General features: G+C 46.5%; 1 protein-coding gene across 1 annotated transcript; it reads left to right on the forward strand.

The window, feature by feature from the left end:
* Window positions 1–457: 457 nt before the first annotated feature.
* Window positions 458–15,032, forward strand: LOC310747857 (interleukin-13 receptor subunit alpha-1-like). The gene is made up of 2 exons (XM_083583173.1): window positions 458–801; window positions 12,116–15,032. Exons 1-2 carry the CDS (start codon window positions 541–543, stop codon window positions 13,343–13,345), a joined length of 1,491 nt encoding a protein of 496 aa, XP_083439299.1. The 5' UTR covers window positions 458–540; the 3' UTR covers window positions 13,346–15,032.
* Window positions 15,033–17,682: the final 2,650 nt, after the last annotated feature.

Raw genomic sequence — 17,682 nt, forward strand, 5'->3', positions numbered from 1 at the left:
TATGTTTTGGGTATTTCCTTCCATTCTTCTTCTTCTTGTTGTTTTCTTTTCCTAGCGCCGCTTTCATAGCGCTTACTCGTTTTAATTTTTGCAAAAAGTCAAAATTAAGTATTACTGCGATTCACAGCGACATGTCAATGAGTCCTCACTTGCTCTCAGAATGTGTGCTGTAATGATAGGCAGCGATCGGAGCCCTTGTATTGCTTCATAGCTGACTTTACCATTTGATTCTGAGGAGCTTTAAAGCTTCCACGAACTTTACTAAACAGTAAGCTAGCACTTGTGTGACTGTTACACAGTCATAGACATATATGTCACGGGCATCACATTACTGCACAACTGGGCTCTGACAGAAAACTCTGCCTGTTTTCTTAAGAAAAGAAAATGGCAAGAAGCCAAGCCCCGCCCCCGCCAACACATACCTCATTTATGCTCAGCCCATATGTAAATCTGCTGCTGCTGCCAGCCTTAGTATAATAGGGTCTTAAAAGCAGAACCAGCCCCTCACCCAGGAAGTAAGATGAAACGATTGCCGCCTCTATGACCCCACAGCTGCTGTGGCCTGAGCCCCTGAAGCTTTTCCTCCAGCTGTGTTTCCCCTGCCTCGGGGTGGAGAGAGATGAGCAAGCAAAGTCTTGCATGCACTTCCCTTTTACTAAGAATCCCAGCAAAAGGCAGGGCTTCCTCTCCAGCCTTGCTTCCTGGTTTCCCCTCCCCGACTCCACTCCTTACGGCAAGGAGAAACCAGCAAGCAAAGTCTTCCATTCCCACGTGTGTTTAAACGGTGGGGCTAACTTACAAGTAAGTCTCCTGCTTCCCTCTACTCTCCTGCTCTTGACTCCTTCCACCCTTCGTATATAAACCTCCTGCGTTTCAGTTGATCTGCTTTTAAGTGCAACGTGTGCTTCTCTCCCAGATGTTGAGCGTTCACAGCTCCCTGGGTCTGCTGCTGATGTTGGCTGCTTTCCCTCCCCTGCAAAAACAAAAAACAAAAACCCTTAGTTTTCTGGGGGTTTTTTTGGGGGGTTGTTTGTTTGTTTTTGCTGCCACTGCTGTGCAAAATACAGAAAACTAAGTTGGAGGGCAGCCAATACTCCCTCCTGTCCCCTTCCTGAACTGTATTTTGTTTTAAATTGTATATTGAGTGAGAGAAGTCCCATATGCAACAGCAATGCAGTTTATGCAAGTCCGCTCACCCCTCTTGGTGCGGCGGCGTTGCGGGACGGCAGAAGCTTCCCTAGGGCCCCGATGTTAGAATTGGAACTGCCATGCCCTTCCTGATAGGCAGTGGGCAGCAGAAGCCCTCACCGCCTATCAGGAATCAGATTCTAGCCTGCACCCTGCTTTGGCCAATGGGGGTGCAGGCTGGGACTTGGGCTGTGACAGGGCGAAGCTGACAGAGCTGATGTTGGGCTTCCCTCGGATCCGCCCCTTGCCCAATTAAGCAGCCCACACCTGGGGCACTACCTGCTCCTTCCCTTGCCAGTTTTTCCCACCCACCTACCCTTGGTTTAAGCTGATAGTCAACGACGTTGTTGTGGCTACGGTGGTTGCTGTCCTTTAAGGGGCCGGGTAGGAATTTGCCCACGGGGCTAATTGGCACTGACCTGGTGGTTTTGCCTGCCTCATAGAAATTGTCACAACTGGTTGGCCATTGGGGCAATCCTTTGTTTTGGATGGAGGGGAGGTTGTATGCTGGGGTATCCCATTAAAGATATCTGGGGGGAGTGGCCATGTCCGCATGCCCAGGTAGAGCCAGGGCTGAAAGCACTCCCGCAGATGGCGGTCCCTGCGGGGGTCACCCTATTGGATGGTCACCTTAGGAACCCCCACCTGGATTGACCACGTGTCACTTTCAGCCAGCGGGCTGGAAGTATTTACTGTATTTCCCTGTGTATAAGATGATGTTTTTTTATTTTAAAAAATGTTAAAAATTGTGGGTCGTCTTATACACACATAGTGCAGAGGAGGGACGGGTGATTGGTGGCAGCCATGAGCAGGAGATTGTCAGCGGCAATTAGGCAGTTGATTGGTGGCTGAGTCAAGGCCTGCTGATGATTAGCTGCTGCTGTGGCAACTGGGCAGGCGATTGGTGGCTATGGCGAAGCATGTGATTGGCAGTGGTGGTCAGGTAGGTGAGCGATTGGCGGCAACCCCCCCCCCCAAAAAAAGCTTAACAACTCTGAGCAATCACTACCCATTTCCTTAATTTGGGGTCTTATACACGGGGGTGGTGTTATACATGGAAAAATGCGGTAGATTGCCCCATGTCCAAGCCAAACCTCTTTCATCTGTATTTGATAAAGTTGTGGCTTGTTTTGACCCCAAACCAGTCTTATTGGTCTCTTATTTATATGGGTTGGGATATGGGGAGCCTGTTGCCTGGTCCCACAGTAGTAGGCCCTGTAACTCTCCAATGCTAACCTCCAAAGATGCACTCCTTCACTGTCTCCCAAGACAGGCAGATGCCATCAACAGTTGTTTGCTATAAGAAATAAGCTTGACTCTGACGTCTGTGTGTAGGACGCTTAACAAACTACAATCCTTGGAGCACAATTTTCAAATTCACTTCAGGTGCCACAATGACCTAAACACACCCACACACCCTTGCTTACAAGGACTGACCAAGCTCAGCATTTGAGAATGCTTTCAGTTTGAATCAGGAAGAGTTGTATTCAAATCCTCTGTCGGTCATGAAGTTCACTGTGCTTCGAATTCACAGGACAGAGGTGAGGATAAAGTGGTTGAAAACTACCCAGTTTGGCATGGAAAGCTTAGAGGACCCACCAGTCAGGAAGTGAGACAATAATTTTTATCTTGAGAACAGAATAACCACAGGAAACCCCCGACTCCAGCCAGATGAAACCAAGCCTAGTGATTAAACGTCATAATGAAACAATCTACACAGAATTTACGTTGCCCTGAGCTCTTCATGGAGAATCCTGGGAACTGTAGCTCAGTGAGGTGAGCACCTCTGACAAACTACAGTTCTCAGGATGACTGTTAAAATGGTATAAGAGTGATTTAAAAGTATGGTGTGGATGTAAACAGACTGGAAATTCCTGCAATGTGTTTTTGACGCATTAGGTTAGAGCTCACTCTGTCCTGGTGAAGCGAGGTCAAACCACATGCGGTGGTGGAGATTAGTGATCTGATCCGCATCTCCTTTTAATGTTAAGCAGATGAAAGGAACACCAAACTTGATCTGGAGAGAGGGGTGTTTCGCTTTTCACCATGCTGTTTTCCTGATTTATTTATTTATTTTTAAACCATGCAGTTAATCAAGATGACAGTGATAGGATGAGGGAATTGTGCAAGCCTACATTTCCCTGCCATGGGGCAACCAGGAGGCAGGTGTGATGGGATGGTGAGCTGCTTGTGCGTGAAATCCTGATCCCTCAGAGCTTGGCTAAGTTCCCAAACCTCTGTCTGTGATGGAGCTCCTTAAGCATGGCTCCATCAATCGCTCGTTGAATCGGACAGTGGGCTTTTACGGAATTTCTTCCAGCATAAAAGCTCCTTGACGGAAACGCGTCTTCTGGACTCTCGGCGTGACAGTTTCCGCCGAGGAGTGGGTGTGCCTACGGGAGGTCCTGAAACCTCTCCACTGTTCCCGCTTGAAGTATCTCTGAGCTCTCCCTCCGACTCACTTTCCCTTGTAACTCCACTTCTCCCCCTGCTGGTCCCCTCCTCCGCTGAGTGGTCTCTCTCTCACCCTCCATGAGCCCTTTCACCTCCTTCGTCTCAGATGACAGTTCCCTGACATCCACCTCCCCTCTAGGGCCCCCTTCACCCACTTCCCTCCCCTCCTCTGCGGGAGGCGAGGGAGCAAAACCCCTGAAGGAACCTCCCTCATCTTCCGAAGTTTCGAACACTTCCCTCCACCTTTTGCTGTTCCCGGTTTCCAAGTACTCCTCCTCCTCGGAGTCTGTACCCTCTTCCAACTCCGATTCCCTGAATCCCTCCAGTTCCTCCTCATCGTCGGTGGTGCCAAAGTACTCCCTCCGGAACCTCGCTACTGGTTGAGGTTTCCTGGGGAACCTTTGGTGGAACGTTTCGATCAAGACCTCGTCATGGACCTCCTCTGCCTTCACCCAGGTGTTTTCCGACTCCGGTTCCCCTTCCCACGCGACCAAATACTCCACCTGATTACCCTTCCACCTGGAGTCGATGATTTCTGCCACATAGTTGCGGCTTTCCCTTTCTTCTATGGCTGGCCCCCGTGTGGATACCCCTTCACCTTCCCCCCTGTATGGTGACAGTAATGACCTGTGGAATACTGGGTGCAGTTTCATGTGGTTCGGTAACCGGAGTCTGAAAGCCACTGGGTTGACCTGTTGGATGACCTCAAATGGTCCCAATCTTTTGGGTCTCAATTTCTTGCAACTACCCTTGAACGGCAACCCTTGGGTTGATAGCCAGACCCGACTCCCCACCCTAATTGTTTCACCTTCCCTTCTGCTCTTGTCGGCCTGCCTCTTATATTCTTCTTTGGCCCTTTCTAAGTTGTGTTGGAGTTGACGATGGATCGCTTCCATTTCTTCTACAAAAAGTTCAGCGGCCGGAACACTCCATCTCTCTCCTCCTTCCCCTGGAAACGCCCTGGGGTGGCACCCATAATTAGCCATAAAGGGGCTCATCCCGGTGGACACATTCTCTGCATTATTGTAAGCAAATTCCGCTAGTGCCAACTTTTCGACCCAATCGTTTTCTCTGTCATTGACATAACACCTCAGGTATTGTTGAAGGATACCGTTCGCCCTCTCCGCCTGCCCATTGGTCTCAGGGTGCCTGGCAGTCGAAAAGTTGACCTCTACGTGCAACAAGCTCATAAGCTTCCTCCAGAATCTGGACGTGAACTGTTTCCCTCTGTCGGAAACCAGCCTCAAGGGGGCGCCATGCAGCCTAAAAATATGTTCTACAAACAATTTTGCTGTCTCTTCCGCCGTGACTGCATGTGAGCAAGCTACAAAGTGACCCATCTTAGTTAACTGGTCTACTACGACTAGTATGGCGGTTTTCCCCTGGGATTTGGGCAGATCAGTCATAAAATCTATCGACACCGCCTCCCACGGTCGTTCTGGTGTGGGTAACGGTTCTAAATACCCCGCTGGCGCCCGCCTTTCTCCTTTGGCTCTCTGGCATTGGTCACACCTTCTCACATACTCCCGTACATCCTCCCTCACCTTGGGCCACCAAAACTCCCTGGTCACCAACCACATGGTCTTGTGTTGCCCAAAATGCCCCGCTGTGGGATTGTCGTGCAGCTGTTTGAGTACTCTCCCCCTCAATTCCCCTTCAGGTATATATAGCGCCCCTTTGTAATACAATGCCCCGTTTCTTTCTTCAAAACCTCCGGGGTCTTCTCCCTCTCCCCTTAAACCTCTGAGCTTATCCTGGGCGTACTCATCATTTACCGTTCCCTCTACCAGTTCTCTTTGCCCCACCCAGGCCGCACCACACACCCAGTGGTCCTCTGGGATAATATGTCTCTCTTCTGGCGCTCCCTCCCCCTCCAAATATTCAGGTTTGCGAGAGAGAGCGTCCGCTCTGATGTTTTCTGGACCTGGCACATAGCAGATTTCAAAATGGAATTTGGAGAACTCCTGGGCCCATCTCACTTGTCGTTGGTTGAGCACTCGTGCCGTTCTCCAATACTCCAAATTCTTGTGGTCCGTACATACTTGTACCTTATGCTGTGCACCAATTAGTAAGTGTCTCCATCTCCGGAACGCTTCGTGAATGGCGAGTAGTTCTCGGTCATATACCGTGTAGTTCCTCTCGGATTTGTTCAGCTTACGCGAAAAGAAGGCACACGGTCTCCATTCCGACTTATTGCTCCCTGGCTGAAGCAACACCGCCCCCACCGCGCGGTCTGAGGCATCAGTTTCCACTCTCATGGGTTTTTGTAAATCCACATGCAGGAGCTGTTCTTCCGAAGCGAATGCCTTTTTCAATTCCTCAAAAGCGTGCTCCGCCTCCGCCGTCCAAACGAATTTCTTCTTGCTGCTCAGACAGTCCGTGATGGGAGCCGTTAAGTCGGCAAAGTTCTTGATGAATTTACGGTAAAAGTTCCCAAACCCTAAGAACCTTTGCACATCTTTTTTCGTTTTTGGTGTCTTCCATTCCAGCACCGCCTGTACCTTGCTTGGATCCATGGCTAATCCCTTGTCTGATAGGCGGTACCCCAGGAATTCCACCTCCTTGGCGTGGAACTGACACTTCTCCAATTTCACCCACAACTGGTTTGCTTGCAGCTGGCTCAGCACTTCCCTGACATCCTTTACATGCTGCTCCTCATTCTCTGAATATATCAGCACGTCATCGAGAAAGGCCACGCAATTCTTGTAGAGCAAAGGTCCCAGTACATGGTTCATGAACGATTGAAAACAGGCGGAGCCTGCTTGTAATCCAAAGGGCATAACGAGATATTCGAAAGCCCCTAGGGGGGTGAACATCGTTGTCTTCCATTCATCCCCCTTCTTTATTCGTATCAGGTTGTACGCTCCTCTCAGGTCCAGTTTCGTGAATATCTTTCCCTTCCTCACCCTGGTCAAAATGTCATCAATTCTGGGCATGGGGAAAGTCACTGGTTCTGACACGGCATTCAGCCGCCGGTAGTCCACGATCAATCTCGGTTTATCCGTGTTTTTTTTGTCCACAAAAAACACTGGGCTGCCCCCCACCGCTCTGGACTCTCTGATGAAACCTCTCTTCAGGTTTTTGTCAATAAACTCCCTCAACTCCTGCATTTCCCTGTCTGACATGGCGTACAGCTTGCCCACGGGGAGCTGGGCCCCAGGGACCAGGTTAATTTGGCAGTCAAAGTCTCTATGCGGTGGTAGTTTATCTGCTTCCCTTTCGCTGAAGACCTTGCTCAGGTCAGCGTATTGTTTGGGCACCCTCCCTTTGTCCGCCACTTCCATCCCTGCTAGAGAGGCTTTTGCCCCTTCTGGCACCTTTCCCTCTTTGCAGTGTTCCAGGCAATGTGCTGACCCAAAGGAGACCACTCTCTGATGCCAGCCCACTAGCGGGTCATGCAACGCTAGCCAGCTCATTCCCAAAATGACTGGCGCCCCTCCCAGGGTGGCTACATTGAATGCTATCCTTTCAGTGTGCCTTGCCACCCTCATAAGCATTGGGACGGTCTGTAGGCTAACTTCTCCCCCCAACAGCTCCCTCCCATCGATCGTGGTGACCTGCAGGGGGTTGCTTAAAGGGAGTGTCTGTATCTGGTGTTCAGCTGCAAACTCCTTGCTCATAAAATTACAGGAGCTGCCTGAGTCCAACAGCGCCTTGGTCTTTAGTGGGTATCCGTTTGCCAGCTCTAGCAGCACCTCTATTACTAGAGCTGGTCTTGGAGGTTCCGGAGTGGGCACTTTTACTGCTCCTTGGCCTGTCTGCAGTGCCCTGACAGCGGCAGACAGGCGCTGGCTTTTACTGGCTCCTGGACTTCCTCCTCCTTCCCCCCAACAGCTCCCGCCATCCCTTGCCATTCCTTTCTTTGTGGGCAGACTCTGGCAAAGTGACCTGGCTGCTGGCAGAGGTAACATTTCTTGGCGCTCTTTCCCTCCTTCTTCCTCCCTTCACTGGGATTTGAAACTGCGCGCGCGCGCGCTGTTCCAACTTCCATCGGCTCTCCGGGCGGGAAACTGGGTTCTGGAATCTCTGGAATGCGGAAATCCCTCCAACGCTCTCCTTTCCCCTCCCGCTTCTCCAAGGCTCTTGCCTCCTGGCGCGCTCCAATGGTCAACGCTGATTTGGTCAGCTGGTCCATAGACTCCGCCCTGGGCGCCCGGGAAAGTTCGTCTTTCACCGCCGAAGAAAGCCCCTCTTCAAAGAGCATTTGAATGGGTTCCGCCGATAGGTCCCACCCCAATTTATGTATCAACATTGTAAACTCAGTCCAGTACTCACGAACCGATCGGCTCCCCTGTTTGCAAGCCATCAATTGTCTGCGCACCAGTCCCTGTTCAATCTCGCTGGAAAACATCAAATCCATGGCGCGAAAAAACTTCCTCGCGTCCTTCAGCATGTCACTATTCCCTGCCATCAGGGGCCGGACCCAGTCTCTCGCCCCTCCTTCGAGATGGCCAATCACAAACGCCACTCGCGATGCCTCATCGGGAAAGTCGTTAAACTGCAGTTCAAGAGCATACTGCATCTCTGTCCTAAAGGCTTGGTAGTTCCTGGGGTCCCCCCCAAACTTCTGCACCATTCCTGGCATCTTTCTTGCTAGTGTAGCGCCTTTTGCCTTTTCTGCATCCTGCGCCCTCCTTTCTTCTAGCCTCGCCGTTTGCATTGCTAGCTGGAGTTCCAAAACTCTGCACCTTTCTTCCAGAGTTGGACCTTCTCCAGCTCCTGCTGCTCCTCCGGCTCCAGCTGGGTTGCTCATGATGCCTCTCTGCACAAGCTGCTTTCAGGGTCTGTCCGATTGCTGTGATGGGATGGTGAGCTGCTTGTGCGTGAAATCCTGATCCCTCAGAGCTTGGCTAAGTTCCCAAACCTCTGTCTGTGATGGAGCTCCTTAAGCATGGCTCCATCAATCGCTCGTTGAATCGGACAGTGGGCTTTTACGGAATTTCTTCCAGCATAAAAGCTCCTTGACGGAAACGCGTCTTCTGGACTCTCGGCGTGACAGTTTCCGCCGAGGAGTGGGTGTGCCTACGGGAGGTCCTGAAACCTCTCCACTGTTCCCGCTTGAAGTATCTCTGAGCTCTCCCTCCGACTCACTTTCCCTTGTAACTCCACTTCTCCCCCTGCTGGTCCCCTCCTCCGCTGAGTGGTCTCTCTCACCCTCCATGAGCCCTTTCACCTCCTTCGTCTCAGATGACAGTTCCCTGACAGCAGGCTATTTTCAAATCAGGGAAATGGCAAGGGGGGGAGAGTTAAAGCACATATTCTCCCAGGGCTGCAGCTGTGCATACGTGCAGAGGTGTTTTAAAGTAAAAAGTAAACAAATGGGGAGATCTTATCACTGTTCTCCAGCAACATGTGCAGTTTGTCTCATAAGATATGTAAAAATGTGTTGCTGAGGGTGGTATGCAAAAACACAGCATCAATCAGCTGCTGTCTGTCACCCAATACCTGCTCAAACAGAAAGGTTTCTTGACGCTTTGTACTTCCGTCAGAGGAGAACTGTGGACCTGTTATAGGTAATACAGTGGTACCTTGGGTTACAGATGCTTCAGGTTACAGACGCTTCAGGTTACAGACTCTGCTAACCCAGAAATAGTACCTCGGGTTAAAAACTTTCCTTCAGGATGAGAACAGAAATTGTGCGGTGACAGCGAGAGGCCCCATTAGCTAAAGTGGTACCTCAAGTTAAGAACAGTTTCAGGTTAAGAATGGACCTCCAGGGTCAGGAAAGAGGGATATAGAACCTTGAAATTTAAAAGTGGATTCTTTTTCTTTTTCTTTTTCTTTATTAAGTGTGTATTTTTTGTTTTTTGTGTTGATATGTATTTGTTTGATTTTTATCTGTTGTAAAATCCTAATAAACATTTATTAAAAAAAAAAAGAATGGACCTCCAGAAAGAATTAAATTCTTCACCCGAGGTACCACTGTATTCCTTGATATTTGAGCTTAGTGTCCTTTCTCCTTTTGATATTCTGCCATTATTAAAAAGATGCTCTTCAATAGTCTTAAGAATTTCAATGTGCATACAGGGATAGAATCTTTCTCTAGAGCAGAGGTGGGCAAATCAGGATCTACTCTTTGTACACACATTTTATTTTTATTTTTATTCTAGAACCAATGGAGACTGAGCACTTGTCTCCCCCCACACACAGACATAGTCCACACGCTGTCTAGATCTATTGCATATTTTTTGCCCGCGAAAAGTGTGTCTTCAGAAGCTCATTGCATTCTGGAAGTACAAGCTGATTGCAGATTGATTCTGTATTAGCCCACAGCCTGTCCATTTAAAAACAGGTGAATGTATCCACAACTGCTCAATGATGTGGGCATATATCAATATCACATCCTCCACATCCTTCTTCTGGGGCATTTGCAGGGAGGAAAAGGGTTTTTTCAAAAGCACACACACACCCCTGTGGGCAGCAGGATCTAGTATCACTCTTGACTGAAAGCAGCATACTGGATGGAGAAAAACTACATTTTTTTGTGCTACATACAAGTTGGTGTGTATCAATCAAAGAGATACTGGAAGATGCCTTATTGGTATTGCAGAAAACCAGTAAGGTTTCTGTCTCTCAATTGCTGAACCACTGCAATGACAAAATTACTTGTTCTTAGGCTGCCAAAATGGGGGGCTTGTAACCAGGAGTGGACTTCTGTGTCGGAAAGGACTGTGAACTTAGTTCAATTCTGGAAGTGAAAGCAAATTCCTAGGCTCAGGATATGATCAAAGGCATCCTGTTCTATAATTCCAGCTGCCTGTATTTTGCATTTGGTTGGTTGGTATAGCTGGCATTTTAGCAAAAGATGGAGTAGATCTGGCAAGCCTGAAATTTGTGCATCCATGTTACATTTTATAATGTGTGTGTGTTTAACATTTGCATCTGCTATATAACGTGTACGAGAATCCTTGGGCTCCTCCAGACATCCTTTTTGTTGCACACTCATGCTGATTTGTGTTCATGACGCTATTGGAGCTGTCATATGCGATCCCACTTTTAATACTGTTTGCACCTGTAAAAGTGTTGTGGGTGGTCACACAGCTTCATTTCTAGTAGTACATAGCATGTAGTTTCTTGCTAACACCCCGTAACCCTTTAAACCACAAATATTCTGGTTTACTTTTGTCCTGCTCTTGTTGCGCTACAGCTCCACCAGACCCTAATAATGTGTTAACATTGGAGACACAATGCAGAATGAATCCCCCACTAATGGGCTATTATTGTGTCAATAACATCTTACAGAATACACTCACAATAAAACACCAGTCTGGAGGGCCACCTTATGTGGCAGTATCAGCAGACAGGCCCAGCTATTGGACAGAAGGGATATTTGTCCAAATTGTTGAGTTTGCAAGAGGCACACCTGATATCTCAAATGTATTCGTTTTTCCCAGCCTAGAACATCTTGAGTTTTGCCTGCTGATTCTCTATTGGACTACACCATATCAACAGCTCCTCATGTCTGTCAATAAACCCAGCAGCACCCATTGGCCTCGTTTGTTGTGGCGTGTTAAATATCTCTCATGCACTACCTTCCCAATATGCCTCCCTTCGTGATTTTGACTGATGCTCATTTAGATGGCTGCGTTATTGCAGCAAGATTTAGCAACTTTCACAGAGGTTTTGTCCCCTTCCGCCTCATTGCTCAACACAAACCATGACGTCAGTCTCTCACCCACGCAGCCAGCCAACACCCAAAGTGCCATCTCCCGTCACTGCAGTTGAAAGCTGGGATAAGTGAAGCCAAGTACGTATAATGTATGGTTTGATTCAGCTGAAGTCACTTCCAAGGAAATGGCTTTGAAAGTAATGGCTTCCATCAAACTGTTATATATGATTTCTCATATATATATATATATATATATATATATATATATATGTAAAAAAAATTATTAGTTTTTTTAACATATCATTTTCAACAGTAATTAAACATACTTTTACATCTTATTCAAATGTTTGACTTCCATCAATCCTGTATGAAAATTTTCCAATCTAATCTCTCAGTATGCATTTCTTATCTTCCCTATTACATTTCAAACTCATAACCAATATCTCTATCTTTTTCTACTTTGTAACACTTCGTATATTTCTCCTTACAAAACTTCTTGTAGTCCTGCTAGCGTAATTTGTTGATTACAGTTGCTCTTCAAATAATTCATATACTTCTTCCAATCTTCCGTAAATCTCTGGTCCCGCAGGTTTCGAATCCTTCCTGTCATTTTGTCCAATTCTGCATAGTCCATTAATTTCATCTGCCATTCTTCTTTCGTCGGAATTTCTTATTGTTTCCATTTCTGGGCTAACAATACACTTACCGCAGTTGTTGCATATAAAAACAATTTAACATCTTGCCTATTAATGTCCGGACCTATAATACCAAGTAAAAATGCTTCTGGTTTTTTTAAAAATGTATATTTCAACAAATATACATTGTTATATATAATTTCCTGTCTTCCCTGTCTGTGTCTCTCAGGTGAGCAAACCGCAGCTGACGTGTCAATCAACGGAAGCCCTGCCAGCACTCCTTCCTATGAAAGCCAGCCCTCGGTCAAGATCAGGAGATGAGATGGGGCAGGGAAACTTCAGGGGGACACTGGTGCTGTTGTTTGTCACCCTCATTGGGGCTGTCAGAGGAGCCACGCCGACTCTTCCTCGCCCATCAAACGTGAGTTATACCCTCAATGAAACACGCTGCCAGTTGGATGTGGTGTGGACTCCTGTAAGAATGGAAGGGGCCTGCGATGTAAAGTATCGGAGTGCTATAAGGAGCGGTGGAGTTTGGGTCGTGGAGCGTATTCATAGAAACCACTCCCGGACAGTGCAGGTACCTCTGGGTAAAGAAGTTGTTTTCAGAGTCAGAACGGAATGTCAGCAAGAACAGAGCCAGAAAGGAGAGTGGCTTAATATCTCTGTTCCACAAAACGGTGTTCCAGGTACAGGAGCGGTTAATGTCAGCTGTGTCTGGCATATGGAGAGATCCCTGGAGTGCTCATGGCTTCGTGGAGAGAATGCAAGTCGCGACGCAAACTACAGCTTGACTTTGTGGATCCCAGAACTCAGAAGAGAGCAGCCATGCACCAATTACACAAAGCAAGGTGGTGCCTTCCGATGTGCATTTAACTTGAAATATGAATGGATAGAACTTAGCATTTCATTACAAGGCAATTCCAAGGACATTCAACCTGTGTGTATCCTTAGCAAAATGCTGGGAGAAGTTGGATTTCCAGTCAGACTGAAGACTCCATCGATTGTAAACATCACAAAGAACAATGGAGGTGTTTTTTTGAACTGGACTAAACCATCCCTATGGAGCGGCATGAACTATGAAGTAGAAATTAATAATTCTGAATCAGAGATACAGCAAACTCACAATACTAATATATCAATCAGTCTCAAGCATAAGGCACGCCACACTTTTCGAGTGAGAGCAAAGTTCTACAATAGTGGGGAAATCTGGACCAGTGATTGGAGCGAGGTGGTGCACTGGGATGAGAGAGACCACACATTATATATCCCATACATTCTTGCTCCGTTATGTGTGGCCGTCCTGACTGTCGTTTTTCTCATTTACCGGAAACGGATTAAAGAGATGATTCTTCCTACAATTCCTGAGCCTAGAAACTTTCTGGAACAAATGTTTGACGGGGAAAGCGAAGACTATTCAAAAGTAAAATCTGTCCCAGAAGACCCCAAATTAAGCTGAGCAAATCCATTTGATGGTATTCATGCAGCCTTCTTAGGGGAGCCAACTTGAATAAAATATTGTGGGGGCTCAGGTAAGCCCCACCCTGCATAATCGATCACATGACATGGCGAGTGCACACCATTTGAATGGCAATGCCCATCAACTTTGGGGGGGGGAGCCCCCTCAAATATTTTATTGGGGCACTGAAGTGACCTTGGTCTCTAAAGAGTTGGCTCCTATGCTTCACATTATGGGATCTGAGGAGAGCAGATGACTCTCCTTGCCTGAAATGTTTTCTGATCTTTAGGGACAGTGACTGATGCTCCTAGCTGATGAACCATCTCAATCAGCTGGTGGACAATTTTGCTGCCCTGGGTTCCTTCAGGAGAAAAGGCGGGATATAAGTTCAATGAACAAAATAGTCTCCTAAATCGTTAGCCTGAGGGCGAGGGCATGTCCTCTGGTAAGGGAAGGGAACAACTTGAAAGAAGGAGAGAAAGAATAGAGAGGAGAGCACTCCACCAGCCATCCCTATCCTGATGCCCTTCTGATCTTGCTGGACTACAATTCCCATTATCCCCGCCCAACAGCCACACACTAGTTGGGGCTGATGGGGGTTGTAGTCCGAAATACCTGGATGGCACCAGGTTGGGGAAAGACGCACCATAGTTATGTACATCTTGTTGTGTGCATTAAAAGAAATTGAGGAGTGCTCCTTGGTGGCTAGGCAGGGTGTTCATGGGATGTCTCCAGCCCTCCAGGTGTCAGGAGAACAAAGTGCACCTGTCTTGTTGCGTGGGTGGCAAGCAAGTGTTGCAGGTCAGCGTGGGCGATGTGATTCATGTCCACAAATGTGTCAATTAGCAAACTTGGGCAACTAATCTTTGCCTCCTCCAAGTGGTTGGAGTGGGTAGCTGCAGTTCTTCATCTTGTTTCTACCAGCCTCATCTTGAGGTTGTTAGAATGGGTTGGTCTTTTAAATGAAAGGACTGGTGTTCTGCTGTCCCTCAAGGCAGATGGTTTAAATACGCCTTCACCCTGGTATGACTCTCCTTCATCACATACACAGCTCAACAAGACAATGACAATAATCCACCAACAGCATACAAATCAATATGGCTAACCTGACTCAAAACACCCACCCACCACACTCACACACGAAAACAAAGATCACCACAGCCAATCACAAATGAACAACCACACCCTAGGCCAACCCCAACCTCTCTCAACACCAAAGGAACACAAGTGAATAGCAAAGAACCGGCAAGAGTAACGCTGACACAAAACCCTACATATATTAAGTAAAATAGAAACATCGCCACCCGACCCCACCCCCACCCATCTTTCCCCCCTCCCCCCTTCCCCCTCTTCTTCCTAATGTCTCAACAAACAAAACTGATCTGTAAAAAAATGTTACTTGAAAGAGAGAGAGAGAGAGAGAGAGAGAGAGAGAGAGAGACAAAGCACATACTTTTGTAAACCAAGAAAATCTTTAATAAAAATACATTTTTTTAAAAAAATGAACTCTATATGCAATAGGTTTGTGTGGACACCACCTAGTGGGCAAATGGGAAAAGTGATTCTTTAGAAAAGTTGGAAATGAGCATGCTCTATGCCTGTGATTACGGGAATAAAATCAAAATGGAAACCAGACTGAGAACTCTGTCAAAACAAACCAAGAAATAAAATCAGCTATTTTTCCATCTTCCTGGTGCGGTCTATGTACATTACACGCTCAGCTATGCTCTGTAGATCAGGGCCTAGTTTATAAACTAGGATGAGACTGTCTAGCAAAAAAAATCCCCGAACACATAAGAGTTTAAAAGAAAATGCCTGGGATGAAATTTGTACAGTATTCGCTACAATTAGTGTTTATGCATATGTGGAAGGTGGGTGAGATTCTCAGGCCAGTTCTCATTTAAAATTCCATGCTGAGTTGGACACTCATGAGGCTGTTACCTTCAGGTATTTTTGAATCAATTGTTTGGCGTAGTTCACTCAGTTTTATTGTACAGAACTCCTTTACGAATTTTCAAAGTAGAATTTCTAATTCTGTTTCCCCTCTAATCACTGCCTCTATATTCAGCTGATAGCACCTTCTGCAGATCATAATCTGTATGACAAAGCCCTGATACCAAAGGCATGTTCTAGGCAGGGCCGTAGCTAGGCGGTGGCGAGGTGGGCCCCTGCCATGGGCGCAAAATGGGCTAAAAAATATGTCTATAAATAAAAATATTGATTATTGCTTCATAAGAAAAGGTTTTTAATAGAGAGTGAATTGAATGGGGGGAGGGTTGGAGGAGAGGCGGAAAGAAGAGCTAATTTGTCAGTGGTTAAGGGGCACAATCTGGACAGTTCTGCCAGGGGCGCAAGATCACCTAGCTATGGTTCTGGTTCTAGGGCATTTTTTGCAGCAGGAAACTGGCTGGAACTAGACACTAAGGGAAGTCTGCAAGATAGCACTGCGGCGATCCTTCTGTCAGCACAATAATTTCAGCTTGCCCATTGGAACAATCCTGCCTCTCCATCCTTGCATGCTGTTCCGGGGTTCTCCCCAGCGCAAGCCAATTTTGGGGGGCATGGGGGTTCACGGGGGGTAGATGGGGTGAAAAACCCCCATTGCACTAGTGGAACTCCTTGCACTAGCTTCCACTAGCAGAACTCATTAGCTGAATTCAGCCCTATGAATCTTACCACTAACTGCTTCTTCTCTTTTATGTGTCTCATTAAGGAACAAAAATGTTCTCAGGATCTTGATCTGGCAATCTTGGGTGGATATTAACCAAAAGCCTAAATCAGGGACGTCTCACTCCCAATCTGAGGGCCTGATCTTTACCCCGAAGTAATTTTTTGTGGACCCCCAAGACCTTGGAGGAGGCAGCACAGAGGCAGGGAGAAATAAAGTGCACATGGTGCTGTGGTTGTTGGAGGCACTTAAATACCTTTTCCCAGAACAGTGCCCTGACAGGGATGCGAATTCTGCACTTCCTGCTCATCAGATCTGCACAGATCAGCTGTGGGGGGCTCTGTCTGTGCGAGTGGGTGCACATGGGAGAGTGTTGGGTGATCAATAGCGTTGAGGGAGAAGTTCAGATTAGTTCACACTTAAAGCTGAACCTGCTTCATTTGCACTTTCTGAAACAATACATGATCCAAAACACAGCCACCTTTCAAAACTCAAACTTCCCTGAATTTTGCAATACAGTTGTCTGAGCTAAAAAAATTGCTTTAAATAAGTCAGAAATTAAATCATTTTAACAAATGGAGAAAACCACCATTGAAAAATCACAAAGAACTTTTTTTTTTGCTCTCCAGCACCATCTGGTGTTGCATGTTTAAAAAGCATTCAAAACAACGTTTTTTTGACTAATGTAGTTGAGTCCCAAATAATGTTTACGAAATTTCATGTGCCTTGCTGAACTTGCATATAAAGTAAATATGAGTGAAAATAGCATACTAAAATGCATTATATCAGAGGAAGATGCTTTGGGGGAAAAAATTACTGTATTTATTCAGATCTAATGTGCACCTTTTTCGGCCAAATCACGTTGTGAAAATTAAGGTGCTATTAAGATCTGATGGCACATTTACATTCACGAGCCAATCCTCTTTTTGTTTCAAGGTTCTGAAAATCGGGGTGTGCATTAGATTCGATGGCACATTAGACTTGAGTAAATACAATATATTAGGCCAGATTGCATGTCCAAATGTGAAAACTGGGAGAAATTCACACTAAAATGTGTTTATATATTGTGATTTTATGTTGTAACCTCCCTGAGACCTGTGGGTATAGGACTATATACTGAATTAATAATTAATACTCATTGGATTTTTCTTCTTCTTAATTGCAAACTGATTTGGAAATGTGGAGAATGGAACTGGAAAAAATGAGAAAGTGATAGAAAATGTATTTGATGGGTTCACTCATCCCTTGTGGCCACACCCACTTTTGGCCACACCCACCACTGGCATCCCAGAGGACTGGGCAAGGGTGGACCAGGTGAAAGAAAGCTTAGCCACTTCTCTCCTATATAAATAACAAAAACAACACAAGCAGCAGCAGCAGCAATGGAAAGGGTTGCGCATGTCTTTACAGCAGCTGATGACCAAGGTTACAACCACCTCTTTATAGAAATAACCATTTAAGTGGAAAGGTTAAAAGGGATGCCCTCCTGCAGTGCTGTAATACTGAACTGGATTCCCTCCCCACAAACACGAAAAGAAAAGAAAAATAAAGAATGCAAATAATATGCTAAACCCACATTCAGGCATATTTATAATTGAGCACATTTTTGCCAGGCAGCCAAAGATTACTTAATCCCCTAATTAGCAAAGCAAAACACACTAAAAAGCAA

Source organism: Podarcis filfolensis (genome assembly GCF_964270895.1).
Source record: "Podarcis filfolensis genome assembly, chromosome: 13".
In the NCBI taxonomy this organism is placed as follows: domain Eukaryota; kingdom Metazoa; phylum Chordata; class Lepidosauria; order Squamata; family Lacertidae; genus Podarcis; species Podarcis filfolensis.

Coding starts and splice junctions, on each gene's coding strand:
- LOC310747857 (XM_083583173.1), top strand. CDS start 541: ATGACCCCACAGCTGCTGTGGCCTGAGCCCCTGAAGCTTTTCCTCCAG. Junction 802..12,115: donor ACGGTGGGGCTAACTTACAA/GTAAGTCTCCTG, acceptor TGTGTCTCTCAG/GTGAGCAAACCGCAGCTGAC.